The sequence below is a fragment of the Typopeltis vanoorti genome, chromosome 13 (assembly GCF_054136105.1).
Source record: "Typopeltis vanoorti isolate ZY-2024b chromosome 13, IOZ_Tvanoo_1.0, whole genome shotgun sequence".
NCBI lineage: Eukaryota > Metazoa > Arthropoda > Arachnida > Uropygi > Thelyphonidae > Typopeltis > Typopeltis vanoorti.
This window is the reverse complement of record NC_143561.1, coordinates 27,724,756-27,748,950: the sequence shown is the minus strand read 5'-3', so window position 1 is coordinate 27,748,950 and position 24,195 is coordinate 27,724,756. Positions and strand designations below refer to the sequence as shown.

The window sequence follows — 24,195 nt, the reverse complement described above, 5'->3', positions numbered from 1 at the left end:
GCCCTTCAGAACACACATAATTTACAGACAAAAAAAATACCAGTTGTGGTGGTGTTGGAAGTGGGCAGTAGGTGGCGTTGATGGAGATGATTCGTAGTAGAGGTTAGGTGTAGAGACAGTTGTAGGTGTCCTCCCACGATGAGTCTTCAGACTCCTTGGAGGTATCAGGAATAATAATAATAAAAGCTTTAACCCTCTTAAATAGGGAAATATATTCTATCAAGATCAGTATAAAATTTGTATTAGTAACTAAAATTTTGAACACTATTCTTTTGCATTTCATTAACTTCTTACCGACATGTTTTTAATGCATGCTTCTCATGATAATTTAAAGTGCAACTTTGATTCACTTGTAAGATACTTTAGAACCAGTACTCATAATTCTGTAACACAAAAAACTCATCTTAAATATTTCTGGCTGTCCATTAACAAACTTTTGTTTTATCAAAAGGACATAATTTTGCCATTTCTCAGGTACCTCTTATGGGCTTTTTCACATAGATCCTCTCTTTAAACAGCTAATAGGATTTGTTTTGAATATGCAAAAATTCTTTTTAGTGTTAGGACTCCTCATCCTGATCGTTATTTTTCTTAATTTCAATTGCTGAAGTCCTTGAAGAATAACAGTTTAATTACTGAAGCTGACAAGGGAAAGCTTTTGTTCAAGATCAAAGAGAATACGATAGAAAAATGTCTGTTACTTCGAGACTATTCTACTTTAAGCTACTCGCATCAGTCCTACCTTTAGTCAACTAGATGGTCTTCATTCTCTTATCGATAATGTTTTTAATTGGGATGAAGAAAAAGTTTGAAATCTTTTTTCATTGTCCACCTAAATTATATGGTCTTCCGAAAGTTCATTAAACTACTACTTCTCCAATTTATTTGCTACTTTACTTGCTACTAGAAGAACTTCTACTTATATTAAACACTATGGATTTGAAAATAAAATTTCTAATCTTCATCTGGATATTCCTGATATTATGATTAGTTTAGATATTGTGAGTTACAGACATTGGTCAACAGGCAGAAAAGGGGTGATATGATTGAGACATACAAATTACTGAAGGGTGTTTTCAACATTAATACAGAGAAAATTTTTCAGAACAGGTCTGGTGGTGGTGGGAGAACTAGGGCCGTTCTTGGAAACCGAGTAAGCGTTAGTTAGCAAGGGTGTCGGGACTGGATTTTTTGCTTGGAGAGTGGCGAGTGAGTAGAATAGGTTGCCAGAGTCTGTTGTGGGTGTGACTTTGAATGAGTTCAAAGCAAAGTATGATAATTACTGTGTGAATGTTGGATAGTGCTTGGCATGATGGTTAGTCTGTCTCCATGAAGTAGCTAATAATAATATTCTCTCACGATTTGTGCTTCAAGACACCTAACTTCACAATTCACCATGATCTTGGTCTTCCTCTTTTTTTTCTTCCCATCCTGTCATCAAAAAAAGCAAAAAATTTTGCTTTTTTTTTCTCCCATTCTGTTTTTAAGTCACCATGTCACTTGGGATTAGCTCTGCTTGCACATTCTTGAATGTTAATAACAAGTTTTGTTCTGTTATCTTTATTTTTGATATGATTCTGAGATCAATGTCATCCATTTACTTTCCTAATTTTTCTCAGAACTTGCATATCTGGTTTCCAGTCTTTTGATCAACTGTTCTCTTTCTAAACCAGCTTTTAGTTCCATAAGTTTTTTTTTTTTGTATACAACTGCTTTAGCATTTTGACTAATTTCTCATTGAAAGACTTGTATGTTGGATATTCATAACTTATTTTTCAACTAATTAGTGTATAATAAATATTAATTATAATAACTTTAATTCATACTTTCTATATTTTGCAACATTACATTGGCATCATCAGGGATCACAAAGAAACGATATGTGAATGAGGGTAAACGAGGTTGGACAAAGGCAACTCCAGTCAGGCCTAGTCTTAAATGTCCTAGTGGGCTAAATTTGGATGATCTTGGCCATTGGGCTGATCTGAGGATGAGTTCATCTCAAATTTGGAGGTTTCGTGTACACAAATTTGTTGAGGTTTGGAAAGTTTCTCAGGGCTGAGGCAGATTCCAGGAATAGCTTCTCTCTTTTTTTGCTGCAGTGCAAAAGAGTGGCTTTGTTCTAGTATGTCTTGTGGTGAGTGTCCAAAGCATGGTAAACAAGTCCAGAGTGCCTGTAATGGGGGAAATGGATATAGTCCATATGTTCAGAAATTGATATTGGCTGTCCTGCCTGTTTAGCCATAGGACAGTTTGTAACTGCAAAGGCCTTGGTAAGTCTATGGAATGTAAATGATCTTTGAAGTGGATAAGGGATGCTAATTTTTTATGTAGTCGATAAGTGGCTGTAAGATTTCTTTAGGATTTTTTGTTAATTTTTCAAATATTCTCCAGATATATGAAATAGTAATAGATTTTGTGTAATCTCTGTTCTAAAGAAGAGGAGGAGGGTTGCAGTTACAGGGTTTTAATATTTTGTGGGGGGGTGTAGTGATTGGTGAGATCAAGTTCATAAAAAAAACATACATAACCCGGTTATGTATGGTTTTTATAATCTCATTCTTGGGAGAGGAGTGATGTTTACTTGGTGGATGTGATGTATCTACTACTATGTGTGGGTTTTATAATCAAAATACTAGGGATTCATCAAGCTGAGGTGTATCATTTGACTCCATGCTGTACCAGCTTTTCCAATTCTGCTATCTTTTTCCATATTTAACTTGCCATCTTTGGTATTAATCTGATTTTCATTGCAATATGTTACAGTTGTTCAAATTAGAAATCCTGGAAACATGAACTGGATTTGTTTAGAAGTATAACATGATCTGCATAAAGTAGAACCAATTTTGATATTTTGTATTTTGACATCAGTCTTAATGCTTAAGCTCAGTTAGCCTAGTGGCTATGCGCTTCACAACCATACTTCTGGGGAAGGAGTGTCCTAGGTTCGATTCCCATCGACAACGTGAGGCGCTTAAGGATCTTCCTCAGCCATAGCCAAGTTAGCCAGTTTTGGCCCTGGATAGCAGGGTTTTTTATCATGCAAACTGGCCCCGTGAACACACACGGATACAGTCAGGAATACTTAAGACAATCCCTCTAGCAATAGGTCTGAATTGTCAGCTATGCCAGTCCAAGCCTGGATAAAAATAGGGGGATTGAGGTGGTGCCATACCTCCCCATAAAAGGGTGCTCACGGCTGTTAAATCACCATATGAAATGAATGAAGACCTAATGCCACTTTCCTTTGAAATGCAATCCTTATTGATGGTGAATAACAGAGGAAATAATGTGCACGCTAGTTTTTATACCCGATTTTACATGATCTTTTTTTTTTTTTTTTTTCAGCTCCTTTAATTTTAACTGATGAATCAACTCAAATATAGACTGCATTGCTTAAAATATCCCATTTATATCATATGAACTGGTGTCCAGAAGCTAAGGATGAACCACATTTTATAACCTGTATATGAAAAAAAATTTCATGACTACAGCCAAATGTGGACATAAATTTATTGTGTGCATTGCATACTAATAAATTATATTACACGAAAAAAATGTGTTTTATAAATTTTATACAAATTAAATTGCAATATGTTTTTGACAAAAGTCACAAATTTCTTAAGAACATGGTTAAGGATATAATGTACAGTGTTTACTGAAAACTATGCTGAGAGACATTTGAATATGGAATATGTCCACCCCAAACTGCAATGCAGCTCACAATGTAGCACCTTGCTTAGCACCAGTTGATTCAGAAGTTCTTAACTGGTCCATTCCTTCAGAGCAAGCAAGGATGAGACCTTGTTTGTTTTCTGGAGGAGAATTTCGAGCAGCAATGAGTCTCCCGAATGTTGGGGTTGAGATCTGGGGAACATAATGGCTACTTGATTTGATTAATATCCTCTGTCTCCAGAAGTATCTCCAGTGCTTGTGTACAATGTGGTGTGGCATTGTCATCCATAAAAGTAAATTCTTCGGCTACAGAACAATCGAACATGACGTTGAAGAACTACATTGTAATATCATTCACGTCATAGTCCCTTTTTTTTCAGCACTTGGAGCTTGGTGCATCTTTTAAGCATAATGCCTTCCCACAAACCATGACCCCAGCACTGCCATATCTAATGCTGTGTGAGATTCCAAACTCTCTGGCAATATCAGTAATTCTGCAAGCTTTCTAATAATTCTTCCCCATGTGAAATCATCTAGATAATGTCTTTGAGACATTACAAGACATTCAAGTTTGCAACTTTATATTCCTTCATGAAAAGAGCTTCCCTTTTTGTTTAGGACAGCCTTTTATCCTGTTGAGTGTTGCATTGTGGCCGTTTGTGCGAGATTAAAAAATTTGAATGTGTACCCATTTCTACTCAAAATCGTCAGTTATATGAAGAGCTAAAGGCTTCAATTCGGCAACATGAACTTATTTAAGTTAAGGGATATTACATCCCATATTGTTTCTTAGCCGAATAAGAAACTCAAAGGGTTTCATGCCGAATATAGAAACTATATAAAGTTCGGCGATTCCAAGCGTAAGCAAATACCTGGATAGTGCAGCACCTGACCCATTTGGTAGTGCAAGCTGAGGCAACTCATAGTAAGGGTGGTGATTAACTAGGTCTACCTACTCACTGATGAGACCTCAATAAAGGTTGAAACTGGTCTGGGTAGTGACCTTCTCTCATAATGTAGAACAGTAATACAGTTCCTAGGAGCTAAGTTCACATTATGGGTAAATACCATGAATAGTGATCGGAGCTTGCTCCACCCTTACTATGAGTTGCCTCAGCTTGCACTACCAAATGGGTCAGGTGCTGCACTATCCAGGTATTTGCTTATGCTTGGAATCACCGAACTTTATATAGTTTCTATATTCAGCATGAAACTCTTTGTGTTTCTTATTTGGCTAAGAAACAATATGGGATGTAATATCCCTTAACTTAAATAAGTTCATGTCGCCAAATTGAAACCTTTGGCTCTTCATACAATTAGTAATTAAAGATCCTTGTTATATTTTCATGATTTCTCAACTGTTTGTTTTAAATGTGATCTGTCTGTCTGGCCTGAACCAGCCTTGTTCTTCAAGTTTCTCTTCTTAAGTATGTTTGCATAAATCTTACCTGTAACACTAGAATGAAATAACTTTCGTAATTCTCACATTCAGTTTTATTTTATTTTATTTTTTTTTTAGATCTCAATAAAGCCACTCCAAAACTTTCATACCTTTTTTGTATTTGATCATTTCTGATCAGATATCATCTTCTCCATTTATCTTCTTGCATTTCATGTTTTAAGGATTCCAATGTGAAATTCAGCTGGGGCTTCTAATGTAATATTCAATCCTTGTCTTCTTTTTATAGTGCATACCCTCATTAGTTTTATTTACCCAGATACTGAATGAATGAGGATGGGCTGACAATTTGCAATTCAGCCATTTATATTAATTAAGATGTGAAAAAAAATTTATTTGATGTTATTCTTTTTTTTAATATTGAATACTTTTTTTCTTTTCAGGCAGCAGCCACATCTTCGAAGATTTATGGTGAAATGTTTATAGAATTGTATATCACTATATTCAATAGGACTGGAAGCAAATTGTTTATTGAAAAGCCCATTCGACAGCTGATATTTGAAGGTTATTCAGATCCACTTCTTATGGCAGTTAGTGAAATGGGTATAGAAATTCCCACTACAACATTTGGATGGTTTTCTATGGTAAATACATTTTTTAGAATCTTTTAACATTCTATAGAAATTAACAGATTTAAAAACAAAAAAATATGTAGGGATTAATGCATATTTTGTCTATTTTCATAAGTTAATAGACTTAGTATTTTATACTAAGTTAATAATAAAAGAAAATCCTATAATTTAAAAAAAAATATTAAAACAGTTTATTATTTGATAGAAATCGTATAAAAAATTTATTTATTTTTATGAAGAATTTTATATCTAGAGCACTTGATTATAGTTTCTTAGGTGTTCCAACTTAGTTGGAGGCATGAAATAAAGATTGAAATAAGTGAACAATTTATGTGAATTTTTCCAAGAATGTGTTTTGAAGTAGACCATTTATGTAGTTATATGTAGACCATTTATCTGGCTGTATGTCTCATTGGAACCATGAGACATACAGCCAGAAATAAATATTTTTTATTTATTTTTTTAACAGTAGTGTCATTGAATCAAACTACCCATTTACAGATGAATTTTATGCACCTTAAAAAAAATTAAATAAATAAATGTGTGTGCACGCACACACAAGTAGGGACTGAAAAGTTCTGATAAACACCTAGAACAAAAATTATATCAACCATGCTACTGGCCAGGACGTATACATATGTCAATATTACTATGGATGCGAAGTGCATATTAAAATTGTAACACCATTGATATTACATTGAAATTGATGATGGATGTGAAGCTTTTGAGGATGCATATTTGATCTTCAAGCAGCGCTGGCCAAAGCAAATTTTTGAGTGGGCAAGATTTTATTTCTGCCCTCCGGTTGAAATTGTGTGTGTGTGTGTGTATGTATGTATATAATCTAGTGAATAAATAAATAAAATCTTTGTTATATAATGAGTATGTAATTTTAACACAATTTATAAATATTACATAAATCACATTAAATACGACAAAACAAATATGAAAAAATCTAAATTAAGAATTAACAGTTTTAATTATTTAAAAAAAAGAAACTTTTCTAGCCTTAATTTCGGCAAAAGACTATTTCTTCTAGATCTAATGCCTCGGCTATATCACTTTCAATAGATAAAGTGGCTAAGCCATCTAATCTCTCTCTCTAGGGACATTGTGGACCTCAAATAATTTTTAATAAGTCTTAATTTAGAAAAACTGCACTTGAAACTGTAGTTGGGATTGTTAAAAGAATTCGTAGTGATGTGTACACATTAGGAAAAAGACTTATGCAGTTATTTGAACAAATATAATTTAATACTTCTTTGGGAGAATAATTATTTGATAGATATCCTCCAAGAGAATATCTTTAATTAATCTAATAAATCTTGCTGAAATATCTTTTTGATCACCATCAAACAGAACAATTTATAAGTCGAAACAAACTTTTTTTCTGTATCATTATTAAATTTTAAGTTATCAATGTTAAAGAGAGTCTTGAGTAGGATAAAATTGAATTTCATATAGAAAAGAATAACATGTAAGAAAGTTTTAACGCAAATAAAAGTTGAGCAGCTCTGAGATGTGAACTGTAGACTAAAATACACAAAGATTATTGAAGAAAAGATGAAAAAGTTTGAGAACAGGAATCAAACCTTGAAGATTCAGTGGCAAGCCTTGAAGAAAACCTTGATTGATTCTGCCAGAGAGGCATGTAGTGAGGTAGTCTGCAAGGATAGAAAAATCAGAACTCCATGGTGGACACAGAAAGTTAAAGAGGCAGTGAAGGAAAAGAAGAAAGCATATCAAAAGTTCCTGGCAAATAAGTCAGCTTTTGCTCTTAGAGAATACATAGACAAATGTAAGAAAGCGAAACACTGTATAAAACTAGCTAAACAAAAGTCATGGGAGGACTTTGGCAAGAACATAGAAAATAAATATCAAGAAGGTGGCAAGATATATTCTGGAGATTGTTGAAAAAGCTTAAGAATGGAGGAGAGATTGCTGTAATAGGAGTTAGAGATGATAAAGGGGACATGAAAATGGGAGAAAAAGATATCTTTGAATTATGGAGTAATTACTTTAAAAAACTGCTAAATGAAACAAGCAGTGATGACAGCACAATGGTAAAAAAACACAGACCAGGCATGCAGTCAGGAATGCATATCCATATTTGAAGTAGAAAAAGCCATCAAAGGCTTGAAATGTGAAAAGGCAGCAGGAATAGATGATACCAGAGCCCAGAAATGCTCCTGGCAAGATCTATGCAAGTATACTTGAGAAACGGTTGAGAAGAAAAGCTTGATGAAGAACAAGATGGATTCAGGCCAAATAGAGGCTGTCATGATCAGATCTTCGCTTTATGACAAATAGTTGAGAAAGCATGGGAATATAACAAAGATCTGTTATTTAAGTGTTGTCGATTTGGAAAAGGCATATGACAAGGTGCCAAGAAAGAAGCTATTCAATATGCTACAGTTATATGGTGTCAATGGGGCATTATATCAAGCAATACTTAGTCTTTATTTGAGTTGTAAGTCAGCAGTTAGAATTGAAGGAAGTACAGGAAGATGGTTTAATGTTGAATCTGGTGTGAGACAAGGATGTACATTACCCCCCCCCCCCTCTGTTATTCATTATCTATATGGATCACATTATGAAGGAAAGTGGTATTAAACATGATATCAACATTGGAGATGTTAATGTCAGCTCTCTGCTTTATGCAGATGATTTTATACTTCTAAAAAAAATCCGCTACAAGTCTGCAAGATTCTCTGACTAAATTGAATAGCTGTTGTAATAGATATGGTATGAAGGTCAGCAATAAAAAGACAAAAAGAATGAAAATATGCAGAATCATTGAAATTGTCAACTGTGTTATGAATGGAGAATTTGTGGAACAAGTAAAACATTTCAGCTACTTAGGCACGATTTTTAGTGAAGATGATAAATTAAATATGGAAATAGGCAACAGAATCAACAAAGCTTGATAGGAAGTCAATTGAATAAATTCATATGGAATAAGAGAAATTAGTTCTGAACACTAAATTAGCTGTATACAAGACAGTTTTCAAACCAGTTTTAACTTATGGATCTGAGAGCTGGGTCAGAAGTAAAACACTTGACCAAAGACTAGTGACTGCAGATATGAGTCCTGAGAAAGATTAGGGGCGTGAACAGATGGCATCAATGGCAACATCATATTAAAAACGAGGATATTAGGAAAGAACTTGACATTGTCAGCATCCAGGAATGCATTAGCAAAGCTAATCTCAGGTGGTATGGTCACTTAAACAGAATGGGCGAGGAAAGATTAGCAAAATCTTTGGCAAATTTCATGTCAACTTGGCAGAGAACACTGCCAAGTTGGCAGGAAAATGACCCAGAGGAAGACCAAGATATAGGTGGTTTGATACGATACAAAGTGCCTTAGATGATAGTAATATAAGATCTGATGTTGGAGTCGTGACAAGTAACAGACTGATTTGGAGGTAAATTGTAGATAGGAAGTTAGTAACGACGTAAATTTTTCATGTAGTAGTATCATATCCTGTACACCCCTTGAGGGTACATGTCTGGAATTTTATGATGTTAAAGAGAAACCCAAAAATTGATTTATATTTATTTAGCTGTTCAAATCTCTCAGTAATTGATGTTATTGCTGAATCAAGAATTGCATTAAAAAAATTAATTTTAAACTGTCGCTCAAAATTAGTAATTGATTTGTCAGGACATTCATAATCGAATTGAGTTTTTACATGTCGTTCGTATGCTGCCATTAGTTGGAAAATCAGCATTTAACCCAATATTTAGAGCAAATTTATGGGCTTGGTGCTTAACTTTCAAATTCTTCCACAATTCTTCTCACCCGTTTCTCAAGTATACTTGCATAGATCTTGCCAGGAACACTCAGTAGGGAAATACCTCTGTAATTCTCACATTGAGTTTTATTTCCCTTTTTTATATATGGGTACTATTAGTGATCTACTCAGTCAATGGAAATTCATCCCTCTGTCCAGGCTTTCTGAACTATGCAGTGCAGCCACTGTAAGACTTTTATACCATCATACTTCACCATTTCTGAGTCGAACATCATCTACTCCTGCTGCCTTTTCACGTTTCAAGCCTTTGATGGCTTTTTCTACTTCAAGTATGGATATGTATTCCTGACTGTATGCCTGTTGAGTGTTTTTTACCACTGTGCTATCACTGCTTGTTTCATTTAGCAATTTTTCGAAGTAATTACTCCATACTTCAATGATATCTTTTTCTCTTGTTTTCATATCACCTTTATCATCTCTAATTCCTTTGACAGCACTCATCACTCCATTTCTGAGCTTCTTCAACAACCTCCAGAATATTTTGCCACCTTCTTGATATTTATTTTTTATGTTCTTGCCAAAGTCCTCCCATGACTTTTGTTTAGCTAGTTTTACACACTATTTAGCTTTCTTACATTTGTCTCTGTATTCTCTCAGAGCACAAGTTGAATTATTTGCCAGGAACTTTTGATATGCTTTTTTCTTTTCCATCACTGCCTCTTTAACTTTTTGTGTCCACCATGGAGTTCTGATTTTTCTATCCTTGCAAACTATCTCACCACATGCCTCTGTGGCAGAATCAATCAAGGTTTTCTTCAAGGATTGCTACTGAATCTCATAGGTTTGGTTCCTGTTCTCAAACTCTTTAATTTTTTCTTCAATAAACTCTGTGTATTTTAGTCTACAGTTCACATCTGAGAGCTGCTTAACTTTTATTCTCTTTAAAACTTTCTTACATGTTATTCTTTTCAATATGAAATTCAATTTTATCCTGCTGAAGACTAAATAGTGATCAATTTCAAATCCTCTGTAGACTCTGGTCATGCACCAGGGAGAAAATATCACTCTCAACAATATCAGTCATTGAGACTTTTTTTATTCCTTGCCTCTTCTCTCCATGTGAATTTGTGCACATTTTTATGTTGGAACATGGTGGCAGTAATAACCAGTCCATATCCAGAGCAGAAATCCAATAGATATTTGCCATTATTATTAGCTTTGCTCTTTTCTCTAAATTTTTCCAAAATATTTTTGTATTTTGGAAAAATTTAGAGAAAAGAGCAAAGAAAAAAAAGAAAATGTTATGGAGAATTTACAAGGAGAAGGGCGATCAGGACACCCATGTGCAGTACAAGGCTCAAGCTAGGAAGGTTACCAGCATAGTAAGAAAAGCCAAATCAGATTATGAGAAGACCTTAGCCAAAGAGATCAAGGGTAATCCCAAAGAGTTCTTCCGCTATGTGGCAAGTAAGAGGAAGAATGACTTCGGAAGGATAACCTTAGTGGGTGCTGATGGTATTGAGGTGACAAAATCAGATGTAATAGTCGAGTTACCGAGTGATCACTTCTCAAAAGTCTATCACCCAAGTGAGGATATCTCTATACCTATAGCAATACCTAATGTGAGAATTGAAGCTAAAGAATCAGAGGTATTAAATATATTGCGAAACTTAAATGCAAACACTGCGGTAGGCTTAGATGGAATATCAGCTCGGGTGTTGCGTGAATGTGCAAATGAATTGTCAACCCCTCTTACCTGGATATTTAATTTAAGTTTGAACTCTGGTATTGTCCCTAGGGAGTGGAAGTTAGGCAAAGTGGTTCCTTTGCATAAGGGTGGCTCTAAAACTGCAGTATTGAATTACAGACCAATCACCATCTCAGGAGTAGTGGTAAAAGTATTGGAAAAGTTGGTTAAAGACAAAATTCAAGAATGGGTGGATCAGGATATGATACTCTATAGAGGCCAACATGGTTTTGTTAAAGGTAGATCCTGCCTTAGCAATCTATTAACTATCCATAATAGAATAACATCAGAGTTGGACAAAGGAACTGGCTACACAGTGGTACTTCTGGATTTTGCTAAGGCTTTTGACAGGATACCCCCATAGAACACTGTTACGCAAATTGGAGCAGATGGGAATGGATATTAAATTGGTGATATGGATAGGAGAATGGCTCAGGGAGAGATACCATAAGGTGGTGTATGGAGGAGCCGAGTCCAGAATGAGGCAGGTGACCAGTGGTGTGCCTCAGGGCTCTGTGCTTGGGCCAATGTTGTTTAATTTGTATATAAATGATATAGGAAACGGCTTAAAGGGAGATATTCAGTTGTTTGCTGATGATGCAAAGTTGTGTAGTGCAATAAAAAATCAAGCTGATGTTGAAAGTTTGCAGGAGGATTTAAATAAGCTGGTGAAATGGGCAAAAGAAAATGGATGTCAGTTCAATGTGGAAAAGTGTAAAGTCTTGCATTTTGGGATTAAAAGATTACCAGCTGTGTACTACATCGATGGAAAGGTACTCCAAGAGATTGATGAGGCTAGGGACTTAGGGGTATTGGTAGATAAGGAGATGAAGTTCAGAGGACACATTGCTAAGGTGTCCAAGATTGCACATAGGATTACTTGGTTGTTGAGGAACACACTGACATCCAGAGATAAAGAGGTTATTATTCCCCTTTATAAAGCATTGATACTTCCACATTTGGATTACTGTGCTCAGGTCTGGTCACCTGGATTCCTTGGAGATGAGGAGGCTGTGGAGAGGGTTCAGAGAAGAGTGACCAAGTTGGTGAGTGATATAAAAAATGCTCCCTACATTGATAGATTGAGAGCTTGTGGATTGCAGAGATTGGTTGATAGGCGAAGAAGAGGGGATATGATAGAAACATTCAAATTACTAAAAGGTTTTTATAGGATTGATGCAGGGGAAATGTTTCAGCTGTGTGATAGTGATGGAAGAACAAGAGGTCATCTCTGGAAATTAAAGAAGAGTGTGGTTAACAAAGGTGTCAGAACAAGGTTTTTTTGCCTGGAGGGTGGTGAATGAGTGGAATTCATTGCCTGACTTTGTTGTGAGCTCTTCATCTGTAAATGAATTCAAGAAGAGATATGACAGATATTGTTTTGCTAGCTTGGGTCTCCCGCGATGAGTCTACTGACTCCATGGAGATACCCGTAATAATAATAGTATGTCTCACAATCATTTCCTACTCTGCTATTTAGATCCCGAACAAGGACCAACTTTTCCTTTTTCATTGTATCAGTTGCTTTTTCTAAAGCATCAAAAAATTCCTTCATTTCTACCTTAGTAGAACGTTCTGTGAGACCATAGGCACAAATAAATCTCATTGTCCAGTTCCCAATTCTTATATTTGCCCACATCACTCTACTTGACACTGCCTGCCATTTAAGATTAGCCTCATATTTATTGTTGAATACTATAGCTATTCCTTCCTTTCCTTGATTGTCATTTCCCAAATATAACATTTTGTATTTATTGCTCAGAAAGATCTCACCAGTTTTTGTCTTTTTTGTTTCAGTCACCCCTATTATGTCGATCTGGTACTTATCTAATTCCTCCGCTAGCTCCATTTCTTTGCCATTCAGGTTTCTTATGTTGATAGTACCGATCTTTAACTCTGATGTTGGGTTGGGGGTGTGTTTTCAGATTTGTTCCAGTAGCTGACTTTTTGCTGTTCGCCCTAGTTCTTTGGCGAAAACAACGGGGGCCTTGTTTAACCGGACGACGCCCCAGCCGGCATGAAATTTTGTCATGTTGTACCATAATTTTATTTGTGGTTTAACCAATAAGAATAGAATTTGGTTGGCTTAATCTCAAATTGCCAGCCTATCCTCATTCGTTCAGTATCCAGGTAGATACCTAACAGGGTGCACCACGAGAAGATGAGGATTGGACATTAGGTCAGAAGCCCTGGTTAGTTCTCCACATTCCTTTTAAAGGCTTCACATCGAATGATACTTTATGGGTTGTTTCCTTCAGTATCTAATAAGTGGGTCTAAAATGTTTAGTTTTAGTATGTATGTATGACTATAATTTTTTTATTAATAAGATATGATAAACACATTTAACTGTCAATGGAAAATGGCACCTTTTTTATTTGGTAAACTAAATGCTGTATTTTTGTAAAATATCTTGTTGCAATAATACGGCTGAACGAGTGCCCTTATTAACACTCGGGAGCTCAAAGCGGTAATTTTTCAGCATACAACATGGTTTATCTGAGAGATACATTCATTACTAGTATGTGCTAAAATGCAAAAAAAGATAAAGAAAAACACTGCAAATATAATACATAATGGTACAAATTAAGTGAATATTGAATCCAACATTATTTCATTGCCGAATATATAGAAACTAAAAGTTTCTTCAGATGCAAGCATAAGTAGTGCCTTATGGGCAACTTGTAGTAAAGGTTGAGCAAGCCTCAGACCACTTTCCTTAGTATTTTCCATAAATGTAAAGCACATCTTCTGAGCAGTGCTTCCCAAACTTTTGGATGTAAAGGGCCCCTCCCTCATCGGAAAAAAAATTGTAATACAGACATATATTATTATAATATTTATTTTGTTTATATTCAAGATTTTGTGTTTGTAAGCTTTTTTTTGTGCTTCTTATCAATACCTTTTGAAATGAAACTTATATGAATAAGCATATCTTTACTAATATTCATTAAGCGCTGAAATATGCAGGAAGCAAAATTTGTGAACGAACACTGATGTGCGATTTTTTCCATTAAAATATTAAAAAAAACATAAAAGAAATAATAAAAATTAAATGCGTTTTTCTTTTAAGATTAAAAAAAAAAAAAAAAAGAACTACTTAGTCTTAAAATATTTTAAATTTGTTTTCAATATTTCACTGCTCCCTCAACAAAACTTTCCCCCCCCCCCCCCCAAGGGGATGTGTCCCACAGTTTGGGAAGCGCTGTTCTACAGGACATGTATGATAAATAAGCCTTTGGCTCTCTATTTCAGGAATACATGATGCTTTATTTATTTTCAGTTACAATCTAGAAATTATTGAAACAAAGAAATATAAAGAATAAAAATTTTTGTTACAAAATAACGCAAACATCGATAATGAAAGAAAATAAAACTAAACAAATGCATTTAACATTAATTAATCAGAATCTTCAATAGTTGGATTTACTGTCATAACAGTCATCACAAACAATACTGAAAGCATAATACTCTTTACAATGCTTGCAAAAAGTATTTCTTTTTCTGCTTGTCGAGGGAGCCGTATCTATGTCGTCATTAGAATTTCCTTCAAATTATGTCTGAAATTGAAGTTTCAAGTGTAAAGGTCTATTCACGCCTGTAGAGATTTCTGAACACCTTTTTATTTCTTCTGACACTAACTGCATTACGAGATTTCTAATAAATATTCTGTGCTGTATTTTCACATTGTTGTTCAGCATCTGAATAATCTGAGCATTTTTATTTATATTTATGAGCTATATTGACATTGGAGCTTGCAGTAATTTACTATCAAATATCACAAACCTTTACAAAAAAAAAGTTCAACCAAACTGATAGCAAAAAAAAAAAAGGTGAGGAATATCACTTGTAACATACGCACATGCAGCTAGTCATGACCTTTAACTTATACAATAAAATATCTATGTCAATTAGCAAGTATCTGTCAGATCTGCCAGGACCTCAGCAGGGTCAAATATCATAAATTTTTGCATAACACGTGTTAAACCAAACTGACAGCAACAAAAGTGCAAAATAGCACTCTTAATATACTCACATGCAGATACTCATGACTTTCAACCTATACAATAGATAGGTTAAAGAATATTCATGTTAACAATTAGCATGTATCTGTCAGATCAGATGCGAGTGCCGCCCGAGTGTTAAGCAGTGCCATGAGGCAGGCTGCCTCTATACTACACCCTGTCGATGGTACTGGTCCCAGGGATTATCAAAATAAAAATAATTATTTGGAGCTTATATAATTAGAATAAAATATAATTATCTTTATAAATATCTATATATAAATTTAATATTTTTTTAAAAAATTTTTCTGCCTCCAGTATAATTGTAACATAAACTCCAAGTTTTCCGCCCTTTTACTTTTCCGCCTGCAGCATTCGCCCATTCTGCCCCTGCCTTGCGCTGGGCCTGCTGGTAAGGTGGTTAAAGCAACTGATATAACTACAACATAAGAGGATATAAGAACATAAGTTACCTTCATACTCTATTAGCATGTTCTTTCTTGTGGTTATATCGGTTACTTTAATATCATTTTTCTTCTAGGCATTTATCAGAACTTTCCACTCTTCTGTATCATTTTTATATAGAATTATAATAATCATTTGAGACTAATATTGCTTACATTTTGGGTGGTGCACCTAAAACCTCATTAAAAATTCTGAATAATGTCCAGAGACATTATCGAGATTTATATGGGGTGAATGGAACATTATATAGAACAATACATAGTCTATATTTAAACTGTCAGTTAGAATTAAAGGAAATACAGGAAGATATTTTGTTGTAAAATCAGGGGTAAGACAAGGATGCACATTATCTCCACTCTTATTAATCATCTATATCAGGGGCTCTCAACCTTTTCCAGTGGCATACCACTGTATTTAATTCAAGATATTAGATGTACCAGTAAGGCAGTGGCTCACGTACCACCAGTGGTATGCATACCATTGGTTGAGAATACCTGAGCTATATGGATAACATTTATGAAAGAAAGTGGCATCAAGCCTGATTATTAGAATGGGAGATGCCAAACTTAGCTCTTTCCTTTATGTAAGTTGTACTCCTAAATACGTCTAGTGCAAGTCTCCAGGATTGACTGAACTGAATAACAACTGTAACAAATTTGGCATGAAAATCAGCAATAAAAAGACCAAAACTATGAAAATAGGCAGAAACATTGAACATATTTTTCTAGATAGGTAATAAATTACAAAAAAAAAAAAAAACCTTTCTCTTTGTGTTAAGCCCAGTAGTCATGACTAAGTAGCAAGGCTTCTTAGAAATTTGATTCATGATAGGTAGGTTATTCCTGTGTGCAATGTATGTTAAGGCTATAAATTTTGTGCTCTTCAGGCCATTTATGCCAGTTTTTGTAGGATGAAAAACCAACATTTCTAGTATAAAAACTGTGCCACATCTGTATGAGACTGGCTAAGCCGCCTTCGTTTGAAAAGTCCTGAATGATTCTTTTTGTCCTAATACAGGATTTGAACTCCATTCCCAACCAAAGAACTGTCTGTATTGACTGAGCTACTTAGGATAAGTAGACTTTTCATTTAATACTAATAACTATATTTCTATCATGTTTTTTAGTTTGGTATCATTCCTGAAATATCCATCACATATGTGAAATAATAGAATTTAACTAGGGGGCATTCAAAAATTTCTTTAACATGTACAGAGATGCAATACACTGATTTCCTCGGTTACTTTGGCTGCCTTCCTTTTGACATGTTAAGCTCATTGGCCTTCATGACTCAGTTACTTGGCTTCATCATCAATTGCCTGATTTGTATCTCCCACACCTTTGGGGGGGGGGTACAAATGTCTCTCGTATTTCATGTAACCTGAAGATGACAAATCAAATATGGAAATAGACAACAGAACAACTTTGCTAATTCTGTTGTCTATTTCCATATTTGATTTGTCATCTTCAGGTTACTCTGACAGTATTACATAATTAAGTTTACATTATTGTTAATCTCCTATCAACAATTTTCTTCCAAGCCAATCTTACTTGTGAGCAGTCCAAAATTGTCATATCTAACATTTCATACTTGGGCACTTCTGACTGAATCAATCCACCTACACCTTGGTCTCTGGGTCTCTGTCATCAAACACCTGTTTTGCTAACCATTCTATTTAAGTGGCCTTTCACACATTCTTGAATGCTAACAATGTTAAGTTCCTTTCTAATACTTTATTTTTAATATGATTCTGCCTTTGATGCTATCAGTTCAACTCCTCTAATTTTTCTGAGCGCCCTCATATTTGTGGTCTCTAGTCTTTGATCAAGCTTTATTTCTAACCCAACTCTCAAATCCATAACTTAAAACTGGCTTAAATGCTCTTGTATGCTGTTAGTTTAGCCAAAACACCAATGTCTCTCTTATTCCATATAAATTTATTCAGCTGGCTACCCACCATACCAACTTTGCCAATTCTGGTGTCTATTTCCATATTTGATTTGTCATCTTCACTAAAAACTGAAATATTTTACTTGTTCTAGAGGTTCTCCATTTGGAACATAGTTGATGTGTTCAATTTTTTTTGCATGTTTTCATAGTTTTGGTCTGATTTTCATGCCAAATTTGTTACAGCTGTTATTAAGTGTAGTGAATCCTGGAGACTTGCACTAGATGTATTTAGGAGTACAGCGTCATCTGCATAAAGGAAAGAGCTAAGTTTGGCATCTCCAATTCCAATATCAGGCTTGAATTTTTTTTTTTTTTTTTTTTTTAAATTTTATCCATATAGATGATGAATAAGAGTGGAGATAAGGTACATCCTTGTCTTACCCCTGATTTTATATCAAACCATCTTCCTGTATTTCCTTCTAACTGCTGACTGACAGCTTAAATATAGACTATGTAATTGTTCTATATAATGTTCCATTCACCCCATATAATTCTCGATAATGTCCAGAGACATTATCGAGAATTTTTAATGAGGTTTTGGTGCACCACCCAAAATGTGAGCAATATTAGTCCCAAAACAGATTCCTGTGGCATGCCTCTTTTCAGATACTATTTCTCCATACACAATCTGATGATACCATCTGACAACTAATTAACTATCCAGCTCATTAGTCTATTATCCCATCTGTTTCAATTTAGCTACCAGCTTGTCACATGCAGTTTTTCAAAGACCTTTTGGGAAAAAAAAAGTATATTACTGTATATGCATCTCCTTTATCCAGTGAATTTGTAACCTTTTTTGTATTATGTGATTAGATTGTTAATGCTTTATCCCCCCCCATAACAAACCAATGCTGATCTCATCCTAAAGAATACTGCTGTTATCAAGCGATTTTCTAAATTTTAATTCTCACCAGTCTCGTAATACTCCAGACTAGAATTTATAGCCTCAGTCTTAATCCCCCCCCCCCTTTGTGAAGTGGAATAATTTTTTCACCTCGTTCCACTGCTTTGGGACTTGCTCTTCTGCAAGACTCCAGTTAAACTGGTTTGCCAAAGGTGCTGTTGACTTCCTAGAACATTCCTTGGTGATATATTGTCCATCCCTACCTTATACATTGTTTACTTAATTCCTCATATAATTCCTGCTTCCTACATACATACATTCTACTGTTATATCATAGTATGTTGTGCCTTATTGTCTTTTATGAATCTTATCTATAGTTCTTTAGTTAGTCTTTCTACCAATTGTTCTGCTGTTCCTATTCCAGCCACTAATATACAGTGCTTAGTCTTAATTAGAACTGATTTTTATTAGGCACCTTTCTTTCTAATAGATCACATGTACCATTCTTGTAGAATGGTACAAAGAGAATGCCCTGGGCGAGAGCCAAATTCTCCTATTGTTGTAGATCTGGAGTGCGCTCTTTTTCAGAATCAAGAAAAATTTATTTAATACAGCTGAGCCATCTTGATTCCTATACAAAAAGGATATTCCTGTCAGAGATCAAAATTTTGCTTTAGACATATAATGACTTGTTCATAAAAGAATATCTCAAAATTTCTCAGACAATCTATCTAATTATAACTAATTAGTCACTTAAAATATTTCCAACAGATCAATTAATCTAATTCTCGCTAAGTTATTATTATTACGGGCAACTCCAGGGAGTCCTTAGACTCATCGAGGGAGGCCCCAAATCATGTTCATCACAACTATTCGACATTCACACAGTATCTATCATACCTTGCCTTCAACTCATTCACTGTCACAGCACCCACTACAGACTCTGGCAGCTTATTCCACTCATTCACCACTCTCCAAGTAAAGAACCCAACTCTTAACACCCTTGTTGAAAGTTTATTTTTCACTTGGTCAGACTATAATAAATTTAGTTTAATCCTTTATCCAAGTGTGCGCAAACAAAGTTTGCACCTGAAAGTATCTTCAGGACTGGGGTAAAGTGATACAACACCAGGCAACTCCTTGCAAAGGTGGAGCAAGCTACCAACACTTCTATCTCAGTATCTACCATAATGCAAAACACATCTCCTTGCGGATATGTATAATGGTATGCATTAAGGCAAGTGCCACTACCCAGAATGCTAATACTTCTGCCTTGGTATCTCCACTTGTGCCTGGCTCCCACTGAAGAGGCCTCAATAAAGGTCGAAACTAGTCTGGGTAGTGGCCCTTCCCTTAATGCATAACATTATACATATCTGCAAGGAGATATGTTTTGCATTATGGTAGATACTGAGATAGGAGTGTTGGTAGCTTGCTCCACCTTTGCAAGGAGTTGCCCGGTGTTGTACCACTTTACCCCAGTCCTGAAGATGCTTTCAGACACAAACTTTGTTTGCACACACTTGGATAAAGGATTAAACTAAATTTATTATAGTCTGACCAAGTGAAAAATAAACTTTCAACATCTTTCTCTAAATCCAGAGTAATTTAATAAAAAGGTGGCACACTGTTTGGCAGCTCCTATAGGAGGAGATGACCTTGCTAATGTTTCTACCTTGGTATCTCCACTTGGGCCTGGCTCCCACTGAAGATACCTCAATAAAGGTAGAAACTAGCCCTTCCCTTAATGCATAACATTACATTATACATATCTGCAAGGAGATATGTTTTGCATTATGGTAGATACTGAGATAGGAGTGTTGGTAGATTGCTCCACCTTTGCAAGGAGTTGCCCGGTGTTGTACCCCTTTACCCCAGTCCTGAAGATACTTTCAGACGCAAACTTTGTTTGCACACACTTGGATAAAGGAATAAACTAAATTTATTCTAACACCCTTACTAACCACACTCTTGCCCAGCTTTCATGGATCTATATATAACCATGGATTTATATAACTCATCACAGTTATATAAATGAACAATCCTTCAACTTCCCAGATTAGACTACAATATACCAAAATTCTATTATGGGCATAACTTAGTAACAATGAACTTCTGGAAATACAACATCTAGCCACAAAGTAAAACACTATAGTCCAGACAGGCATAAAAAGGTCCTATCACTTATAAGGTTAGCACTTTCACTTGTTCTAATCCTGTTCTCAGCATGAAATAAATTAAAGTTTCTACTTTACCGACTATGTGGGCTTAACATCAGTGCTTGTTGTTTCCGTTCGGTTAGGTTCCTAAGTCTGCTATATGTAATTTCTTCAGACTTCTTACCACCAGTGATTACAATCACGAATCACCGCTGTTTCTGTAACTTTAATGACACTGTTTCGACAGATAGGCATGTACGACTAGGCATAAGGCTTCGATCTCCGCTGGCTGCATGGCTGTGCCACTGCTATGCTTGAAACGGATCACTACCTGACTTTGTAGCTGTCGTTGACCATTCTTCTAGCCGTCGCCACGAATTACTTCCATCGGAACCCACTGCTAAGGGAGAGAGACACCACAAAGAACTGAGGACTGAGAGAGGGCTATATTCGCTGGCAAATCCTTATATATCCCCTAGTTCACTCTCCCAACTACGTCACTGGTTGCTCATGACACCTAACTCTTTTTGCACAATCCCCTACGCTTCTCCTCGATATGCTTCCCATCACGTGGGTGCCATACATGTGTCTCGGACTTCGCATTGCGATGCCCCAGGATTATGTTCAAAAGCCGATTAGGCTAAAGTGGACTTGGCTTAAACTTTCTCCTAAAGTAACCTTCAATAACACCTTTTAGACTCTGGTATGTTATTTATAAGACAGTTTACAATTTATCACTTACAATATTAATACATTAGAGATTTCACTTATTCCTTATGTATAAGCATTTCCTTTTTATATAGTTTTTTTGATCCTAGTTAAATCTCGAATAAAATGCTCACTAACGAATTGAATCTTTCATTCCAGATTTAACACTACCTCTGTTTTTCATGATGTCACCTTCATGAGAATACACTGATAACTCGCTCATTAACTAATTTGTTTATGGCTCTGCGTTAGTTAAGAATATGTCAATGTAAAGTATTATCAACCTCCCATAGTCATTTTCCCTTCTATTTAATACATATCAAAATAACTCACTAGAATTTTTTTTAGCTTGATTGACTAATTTGTGCTCACACTGCACTTCTTGCTGTCTTTACCAAGTGTGGCCTACTATTTGTACTTTGCATGCAACTGATTATTATGAACATTCATCTTCTGTTGCCTTCACAGTGCCTTCTTCCAGTTTTCGTGCTTAATCTCTTCATTCATCCATTTTACTCTTACTTTTTCACTTTTGGAAACCCTCAAACGTTGCTGCTGCTGTTTAAATAGTCCTTGATCAATGCCCAGGCAGCACCTTTCCACTCAACTCCTCTTTTCCATGCTATAGCTCCCAGTTGTCTCCTAAGCTTTTCAAAATTACAGGCCCTGGTCCACATACACCCCTTCAAGCTTTATACTGTATGCTAGGAAAGGCTGAAGGTAAATGTCAGTTCAAGCAGAAAGCTGATCCTGTCTGGTGATTTGTGTATCACTGAATATAAGAAGAGATGAGCTGAGGACCCTTTTGTGAGAGAAAAGGCAAGGCTGCATTTGCCTTTTTGACGCCTCATTCCTGTAACCTTCATTGTTTTCCTTTGGAGACAATGAAGGTTACAGAGTTGTCCTCACTTCATTGAAGAATGGTATGGAGATCAGTGTTTAAGGGTGCTGGTTTCAAATTATCTTGAAGCTTGGCATGTCTAAGCATTTTTCAAGATTTGTCAAATTAGTAGGATGAATGGAATGTATTATCATCAACAAAACTGAATAGGATTAGTGGTGTAGGTTATTTAAATATAGGCGAAAGAGGTAAGTGGAAGAACAGTTTTTTGACATCTGCATTGGTGTCAAAACTTGAGTGAGAGATACTCACCATAACATCTAGTGAACAACCAGAGAAAAAGATGGCTATCCATTTCCAGTAGGTACCATAGAATGATAGTTTGTTTACCAGACCTCGATTTCAGATGCGATTTAAAAGAAAAAAAAAAAAAGCTCTGGAAATGCCAAGAGCAAAAGCATGTTTCTCCAAACATTTCCTTGCACTTCTCTAGTGGTATATTATGTTAACTAAGACATCCCATCCATTGTATCTGGTTTATGACTTGCATTACTTCAACTTTGGTATCTTCTTGAGTCTGGCTCTCAGTGATAACCTCAAAGGTCAAATCCAGTTTCAGTAGTGATTCTTCTCTTAATGCAAACCAATGTATTAAAGAAAGCTTCTTTTGCATTATGGGATGCTAGGGTAGTTGTATATAAGTAATCTATTCTTTGAGTAACAAATTATGTTTGTTTATACTTCTTCCGAACATGGATTTTAGGCCAGGTGGCCTGTTCTGGTCTCATTCCATCTCTTTTTTTGGTCTTCCGATTCTTCTTTTACCATTTATTTTATCTGTATAATATTTTTGGTAGTCTGCTGTTATCCATTGGATTTGAATGTTCTATCCAGTTTTGTTTATACTGTCTTATGTAGTGATTAATTGGTTTTATATTCAGGGATTGTAAAATTTCCTCATTTGTTTTATGGTCCCACTTGGTATATCCAGCTGTTTTTCTGAGAAATTTCATTTCTGCTGTTTGAATTTGTTTTTCATCTTTCTTTTTTATGGTCCATGTTTTGCTTCCATATAGTAGAATTGGTTTTGACATCCAAACCACATTAAAAAAATTTCAGAAATCTTTCATTAAATTTTTCACCAGCATTTTTGTATAATTCTATATTTATATTGTCTTCTGGTGTTTTTTCTGTTTTTCATCTTTATTGTATTTTTCAGTTCTAACATTGTGATATTTTCTGTTAGGTCATTCTTTGTTTTATAAAATTTTATTCCATTGTTCTCATCTCTCCAGAGATTTTAGAAATAGGTCACCCATTTTTCTAAATCCATTGTTTGTATTTTTATCTTTTCTTTTATTTCTTTATTCATGTATTTTATTACTTTATAGATTTTGGGTTGTGGCTTCAATATATCCTTTTCTAGTTTTGTTACGAAATTGTTCCATCTCTCTCTCTCTCTGTTTTTTCCTTACTTCTCGTTTCACAATTACACTGTTTCTTTTATACTCTATTTCTGTTTCTGTCGTTTTGGAATTTAGCCATTTCTGGTAACTGTCCTTTTTTGTTTTTATTATGTTTTCTATTTCTTTTTTCCAGTTTCGTAGTCCTCTTTTTCTAATCCATTTGTGCTTTATTCCTAAGGTTTCTGTTGCTGCATTTGTGAGAATTTGTTTCAAATTTTCCAATTCCTCTTCTATGTCACTTGATTCATGTGTGGTTTCTGTTTTTAAGTTTGTGCATTTTTGATATTGTTGTCTAACATGGGGATCCTGTAATGAAGAAATTTTATAACTAGGCTGGTAAGAATTTTCAATTTTATGTATTTTTAGCCACTTTGGTTTAAATCGAATTTTTGCTGATACCATATAATGATCAGTGTTTAATTCAAAGCCTCAATATGCTCTTGCATCTAAAATTAACTGTGCTAATTTAAAATTTGCAATAACATAATCAATTACTGATTTGTATTCTCTGGCTGCCCAAGTATATTTATGTATTTCCTTGTGTTT

At 35.1% G+C, this 24,195-nt stretch overlaps 1 protein-coding gene across 1 annotated transcript in view; it reads left to right on the top strand.

The window, feature by feature from the left end:
* Positions 1 to 24,195, top strand: part of LOC150100010 (scavenger receptor class B member 1-like) — a 135,795-nt gene that overhangs the window by 27,040 nt on the left and 84,560 nt on the right. The window contains exon 4 of the mRNA XM_090402579.1: positions 5,518 to 5,718. Within this exon, the coding sequence (XP_090258705.1) occupies positions 5,518 to 5,718 (201 nt within the window). The remainder of the gene's footprint in view (positions 1 to 5,517; positions 5,719 to 24,195) is intronic.